The following is a 7,453-nucleotide window of genomic DNA, read 5'->3' as shown; positions in this document are numbered from 1 at the left end:
TGTGTGTGTGTGTGTGTGTGTGTGTGTGTGTGTGTGTGTGTGTGTGTGTGTGTGTGTGTGTGTGTGTGTGTGTGTGTGTGTATACAATGATTTTTCCATTTGACATCGATTAGCTGTAAGCAATTGAATGACTTCTAACTCTGAACTTAGCCACTCTGAAAGTTCTACTGGTGTACAACTTTTGGAGATGCCCATGCCCTTTGTTTCCATCTAGTGATAAAAACATGTATTGACATTTAAGCGGGGTGGGGGTGCGGTTGCCAGGTGAGTTCTTGACCATTTCTCATCTTCGTCAGGATGGGTTTCATTGGAGACAGATCTGCATCAGAACAGCACAATGCCCCATATCTCATTTTTGTCAACTCATCTCCAGATCAATTCATTAGGAGGAAAATGAAAAGGACTGCGTAGTGGCAAAGCATTGAGGTGCGACAGCACAGTACACAGTATTGGCACAGTTTCACTGAGGTCAAAGTGGACACTTTGTTGACACATATGGCACGTCGGTGGGTGTCGGCACTCTAAACAAAATATTCAATGGCGATTTTTACGATAAATGTTTTGAGCATTTAGATGTATTCACTGCGCAGACGCAGCTTTTGCTTTCCTACGAACAAGTAACTTTGCGGTCTTCGCATCCGGTGCGCAAGTCGGCGTTTCAAAAGCATTACGTAAATGAAAAAAGACTACCTCGGAACGCCGGGAACAGGGTGTGATTTAAATTGATGCAAATTATAATCAATTCCCTCCCTACTTGTTAGTTGATTGGTCAAATAATGGTTTCTGAACTCATTATGATAATCTAGACACGCCTCTCGTGTGCCTGGTCTCCGCCCCTACTGCTCCACCGTTCTCCAGTAGCCGTTGACGGCTCTTGTACTGACGGATCTTGCCTCGCTCTGTAATATTTTTTCTTTTCCTTTTTACAGTTTTGTGGAGAAAAAAAAGGAGTTCCGTTGAACCAAATCAAACACATCCGTCTACAATAGCTCCCCTTTCTGATTTTATATTTTAAATATATTTCTTTTATCCGGGCTTCTCGGATAGCTAGCTAGCTATCAGCTAGCTACAGCTAATTGGGATTGGTGGTTAAGCTAGCTAGCTAACCATTTTATTACTCAGCGATACAAACTCGAAACAAGTCGGGACAAGGCCAGGTCAGTATATCAGATATTTTTGTTTTCTCGCGGTTAAAGTAGATGATTAGCAAGTCATCTATCCAAAGCTAAGTTAACTGGCGAAAGTTACCATTGTTGACTGGAGCTAGCTCGATAGCTAACCTAGCTAAACGTGAGACGTTGGGTAACGTTAGTAACGTTAGCATGAACTAGAACTGCTGGGGAGTAGTGGGTGTTCGTCGTTTAGTGAAGTAGTAAAAGTTTAAAATCGTTTCAAATAAGGACACACTTTTTAGGAAACGGTACGTCGTAGTTATCGCTAACGCTGTCCATCTTCCCACCACACTGATGTATCAGCAGCCGGCTTGTTGTTGTCCGAGTAGTTGGGCCTAGCCTACTGCCGCCATTTTGTTTTGTTCTCTCTGAGGTGGCTAATTCGGTTATAATCTTTTACAAATGTCGGATGATCATAAAGCTGGCTCATTTTAGGCCCATTGCGTTTATGAACTACGTCCCAGTAAAAATCACAGCGTACAACGGTAGTGTACGTTGTTCGGCGAGGCTGTTTTCCTAGAGCGGTATCTAACTTGCCATAACGCTGCGGCCACATTTGGATGTGGCTAGCGCTAGTTAGCCGGTGTTCGTGTATTGAGTATGATGTTGCTGACAAGCCTAAGTTAACGCATAACCAGCCAAACGTAGCTGGCTAACAGGTTATCGGTACCATTGCTGTGCGAAACATGAATAAACAATTGGGAAAAAACACCTGATGGCTAGCTAACTGCAGATCCAGGTCATGGATGTTAGCTATGGAATATGGTGTGGCTAGGCATGTAACGTTACGTTAGTTATACCATAGCTAGCTAGCTATGTCATTATAATTTAGCGTGCTCATGTTAGATAACTGCTCCTTCCACACACCTAAGGTGTCTAGCTGGTTTGCATTAGCCGTGTTGATGCAGTAACCGTATTGTAAATTAGCTGGCTAATATTCGCTTGCAATCGCTAAAGGCCTCAACCTATGTCCAAGGCTAACGTTGCCGGCCGCTTATGAGTCGCTGCGTGTATCCACCGACCTAATTTTCCAATCTAAGCGGTTTGTTGGAGCCGTCCAGCTTGCTAGGTTGTTAACCTATTGCTAGCTATCTAGCCAGGCGAGGGGTCTGCGTCAACGCTTGAAATGTCTGAAGTCGGCTAACGTTAACTGTAGTTAACATTAAGTGGCTGACTAACGTAGCTAACATCATACAACGTTAACGTAATAAAGTGAGTTAATTGTGCGATGTGCTGTGCAAAATGTTAATCTCGCTAGCTAGCTAATGTTTGTTGATTTAATTATGTGGTGCGTAGGCTATATGTAAGGTTGTTGGTTAACGTTAGCTAACAATGGTTGATCATTATGGTAGACGTCACTTCAGAATCGGGTCAACATGCCTTTATTTTTGTTAGGCAGCTGTCGTGTTTGAATAAAATGCTTAATAGTCGAACAGCTGAATTATAGAATTCCTCGAGTCATGTTGCATGTTCGTGTATTGTCCGTAGGTAACACGGGTAGCTAGCCGGCCTCTTAATATTTATCCAATTTTTATTCCTGATGTGTCAAACAATGTTTTAGTGGTAAAGCTCGCAAATCAAACGACATGCAACGGGACAGTGTGTTTGTGGAGCATCAATTTTAGGCCTGGAGTTTGCGATTAAGAAATAGTAGCAGCAGTGTAATTAATTGTCAGAATGAGTGTAGGCTATTATAAATGCATGTGATCACACTTGTACCGTGGCTGACCTTGTATTTTATTTTACAAGCGCAAGAGAAATGTATGAGATCTGGAAAGGTAATGCAGGAAACAGGGCGTAATGTATAGCCCGGGTTACGTTTTTCCGGTTGTATTTGGGTGTACCATGCAAGAATGTGTACAGGGTGACGTCGAGGGTCATGCCCTGTAGGGTTATAACCGCGCGTTTTATTATGTCGCTTTGTCATAGTTTACCAAACCCAAGCCCTTTCTAATAGTAGGGCCCTGAGCAAGAGGCATCGGACCAGTCAGACAGGACTGAAAGTTTCTGTCAGTATAACGTTACTTTGCATTGTTATGTTGTGTCCTTCCTCTAACCGAGAAACCTGCGGTTTCATTTTTCTTATGTCTCTCACAAATTCCAATCGATGTTTAATTCAAACGGTAATAAATGATAAATGATTGCATCTCGAATCTTAATGGTAGGTGTTGATTAATCTGTTCACGAAAGGTTCAGTTATAAAAGTTCAGTTGAGAGATTCCATGGGGGGGGGGGGGGGGGGGGGTTTGCCTTGTATCGCATTATTCCGGGTTTCCCTGGGATGCCCGCTGAATTTGCCGTGATATTTGTGAATGAGCGGGAAGAAGCCTTATCCACCCCGCATTTGCTGTCTAGTGTGGGAGAGAGGAACGGGTGCTCACGATCTGACAGAAAGCAAGCAAGCAAACAGACAGACGGATTATGCCGCTGTATTTTATTGGTAAGCTGTAAAGCCTGCTCACTGCTGGCGTTTCCATGGAAGCAACCCATTCTCTCCAGACAGACTCCAACGGATATGATTTATTTTGCGTTGTCCATGGCAACCCCGTTTCTTACCGACCCACCGCCCTAGCCTAACCCGGTGCTGTACGGTTCTGCTGTGGTAGATCTCCCATGACTCTGCAGTCTCTCTGGCTGCCAATCCCGCTGTCCGATTTCCTGGTAATGTACAGACCTGTCCGGGAACGGAATGCTGTACTGGTGTGGGGATTATCACTGCCCAGGCACTGCGAGGAGGTGCCAGAAGTCCTAAGGCCTGTTGGATTTTACATTTCAAAAACGTTTGTAGCAGGGGAAAAATAGGAAAGGTTGGCTTGGGGTTTTTCAGAGTAGCACATTCTTTGTTCCTCCCAACCAGACCTGGGTCAAATGTGTAATTGCTTGGGATTCTAATACTTTTCTAAGCTTTAGAAAAAGTATTAGATCTTGTATGGTGCACTGGAGCCAATGAAATGCTCTCAAAAAGTGAAAAACCCCGCCTTCTGGTCCTCTTGGCTGGCCAGTCGAGATCAATCAAGCACAGAAAAGTAATTGAATGCGAAGCAATTGCGTTTTTGACCCAGGCCTGCTCCTAACTGCATCTCAGACACCCACAGGCTTTCTGCGCTGGTCTGGGGCCCACGATGGGGCGGCCTGTAGTGTAGTGGTTAAGGTAAACGACTGGGACACGCAAGGTCAGTGGTTCTAATCCCAGTGTCGCCTCAATAAGATCCGCACAGCCGTTGGGCCCTTGAGCCAAGGCCCTTAATCCTGCATTGCTCCAGGGGAGGATTGTCTCCTGCTCAGTCTAATCAACTGTACGTCGCTCTGGATAAGAGCGTCTGCCAAATGCCAATAATGTAATGTAACGTAATGGTATGGGCATTTTGGGCATGGTTGTAATGTAACTATGGAAACGTGTCCCTAGGGGCGCCATGGCAGTGTTCCTTCTGCAGGTGGGGTAACCAAGGGGCACAGATGACCTCAAATGGGGCAGAAAACTATTTTGGGGGTTCATAGTGCAACAGAAGGTAGATGAAATGTAAAACAATGAATATTACAACTCTGTGTGGTCTTAAAATGTTGTTTAAAGTAATTTTTAAAAAAGTAGAAAGAAATGGTCATTTGAATTTTTTGTATTAATGTTTTGTGGAGATGACTCTGGATAAATCCCATAATCCCCCTCTTCTGTGATCTCACTGACCATATGCCTCTGTTCTGTGCTGTGCTGCATTGTGGCAACGGTTATTTTTCTTACCTGTAGTTTTATCTTTTATTGCAGGTTACCGGTGGCCAAAAAAAAGCTAAAATCTGCTTGCTTTAAAAAGAAAAGAAAATTTTCATTAAATTTTTCTTTTTTTTTTCTACATTTGGGACATGATTGCTTGAGTGGTTGAAAGACAAGGCCAGGTCAAATTCAGAAATAAAATGAGTCCACTGGGTAATAAATGCGAGTGAATGAACAGTTTTAGGGGAATAATAGATGTTTTTTGCATTTCAGAGATAGCCATTTGTTGTGTGAAGGGTTGTGGTGTTGGTTCCAGAAACCTTGGTGTCTGTGTTTCAGCAGCAGGTGTGAGTAAGTTGTTGAATTTTCAACATTGGCGTCGTCAAGGATACAAGCGGTGATGCTCACGATGTGTCCCATTCTGTCCTGGGGCGCCTTTAGCAAATTCAAATCAAAATGGTGGCTGTTTTGAATAGGATATATGGCTTTAATTAAACATCTTGAGTTGTATTTGAGTGGTTCTGTAAGACAAACCAACAAGAGTGTGAGTGTGGAGTGACGCCCTGTAGCGTAGTGGTTAAGGTAAAGGACTGGGACACTCAAGGTCGGTGGTTCTAATCCCGGTGTTGCCACAATAAGATCTGCACAGCCGTTGGGCCCTTGAGCAAGGCCCTTAACCCTGCATTGCTCCAGGGGAGGATTGTCTCCTGCTTAGTCTAATCAACTGTACGTCGCTCTGGATAAGAGCATCTGCCAAATGCCAATAATGTAATGTAATGTGGTGAGTGAGTGAGTGAGTGAGTGAGTGAGTGAGTGAGTGAGTGAGTGAGTGAGTGAGTGTGTGAGTGTGTGAGTGAGTGAGTGAGTGAGTGAGTGAGTGAGTGAGTGAGTGAGTGAGTGTGTGAGTGAGTGAGTGTGTGTGTGAGTGTGTGTGTGTGAGTGTGTGAGTGAGTGAGTGAGTGAGTGAGTGTGTGAGTGAGTGTGTGAGTGAGTGTGTGAGTGAGTGTGTGAGTGTGTGAGTGTGTGTGTGAGTGTGTGAGTGTGTGAGTGTGTGAGGTGAGTGAGTGAGTGAGTGTGTGAGTGAGTGAGTGTGTGAGTGTGTGAGTGTGTGAGTGTGTGAGTGTGTGAGTGAGTGAGTGAGTGAGTAAAGATGCAGCTTGGCATACACACCCTGTGGGGGGAAAGAAACAGAATTGTAACAGGAGGGTTTAAACCTGGCTTTATTTTGGGTGAATGAAACCGGGTATTTTCAGTTTATCTAGAAGTCACTTACTGATGGTCGGCGTGTTGGTGTGGAACACTGCGGTTGGTCGGACTGCTGGCTGCAGTGGAGTATGATTGCAAAGAGACAGGGCTTATTAATTGGAGGTTGCCAGTTTGATTCCTTCCTTGATCCAGGCATTGCCAGTGCCCCCGGAAGTACTCACCCTGAGCACTGAATTTCCAGCTGTATGAATCGATTGTGAAGTTTTTCTTTTCCTTTTTTTTTTTTTTTTAAAGGAATACTATGCAGGATATTTTAAATGATTATTCTTATTTATTTTCATTTTTTTTTTAAACCTCGCTGTGGTCCTGCGTTTACAATCAAAGAGGAACGGGGAAGTCCCCACCCACTCGCCTCTGTCTCTAGATGTAAAATCTGTTTTTCCGCTTTTATGTTTATATCTCCCTTTTTTTTTTGATGCCGATAGGAAAGGCAATTCCAAGGTTGACCCTGGTTTTTGGACTCTTTCAATGCGTTAAAAAAACGGGCCTGAATCGGATCCCACCCCATATGCCCTGTTGCCACTCCCGCACACAGAAGAGTGCTGTTAAAAAAGCCTTTATTGTAACAGCATATCTGCTGATGTAATGTGTTTTATCTGTAGATATGCCTTTAACATTCTTCTTCCCCCCCAGTCTCAGGGTTCACCATACTCAATGAGCGGACAGCGCAATGTCCGAGCGTTCTGGGCAAACTGCAAAGGGAAGGACGGCAAAGCCAAGTATGCGTCTCTCAACCTGTTTGACACCTACAAAGGAAAGAGCTTGGAAGCACAGAAGCCTGTTGGTGAGTGTCCCCCCTCCTCCTCCTCCTCCTCTTCTTCCTCTTACCTTTCCCCTGATGTATGTTCCACTTAACAGGCACTCCTCACACTCATGATCGCAGTCTGAGGGCACAACGTTAAACTGAGTCAACTGTCACCGGAAGAGTGTCCAGCTAGTGTTAGCATTAGCAGTGCTATCCTATGTCAACTGTCACCTGAAGAGTGTCCAGCTAGTGTTAGCATTAGCAGTGCTATCCAATGTCAACTGTCACCTGAAGAGTGTCCGGCTAGTGTTAGCATTAGCAGTGCTAACCCGAGTCAGCGGTCACATGAAATGTGTCCAGCTAGTGTTAGCATTAGCAGTGCTTACCTGAGTATAAATCGTCACCTGCAGAGCGTTGATGTGATTTATTGGTGCCTTTAGTTTGTTGACGGTGCCCTCTCTCCACTGCAGTCCCTCCCCGCCATGGCCTGCAGTCTCTTGGAAAAGTTGCCTCCGCACGGCGCATGCCCCCCCCAGCCAGCCTGCCCAGTCTGAAGGCCGAGAA

General features: G+C 44.7%; 1 protein-coding gene across 1 annotated transcript in view; it reads left to right on the top strand.

Moving 5' to 3' along the window:
• Window positions 1-6,814: 6,814 nt before the first annotated feature.
• prrc2a (proline-rich coiled-coil 2A) overlaps window positions 6,815-7,453 on the top strand; it is a 17,677-nt gene continuing 17,038 nt past the window's right edge. The window contains 3 exon segments of the mRNA XM_061253407.1: window positions 6,815-6,833; window positions 6,836-6,928; window positions 7,360-7,453. The exon segment at window positions 7,360-7,453 is cut by the window's right edge and continues 84 nt beyond it. Coding sequence (XP_061109391.1) covers window positions 6,815-6,833; window positions 6,836-6,928; window positions 7,360-7,453 — 206 coding nt within the window.

Source organism: Conger conger, chromosome 9 (assembly GCF_963514075.1).
Source record: "Conger conger chromosome 9, fConCon1.1, whole genome shotgun sequence".
In the NCBI taxonomy this organism is placed as follows: domain Eukaryota; kingdom Metazoa; phylum Chordata; class Actinopteri; order Anguilliformes; family Congridae; genus Conger; species Conger conger.
Note: the sequence above shows the minus strand (reverse complement) of the source record. Positions and strands in the feature narration are given on the sequence as shown.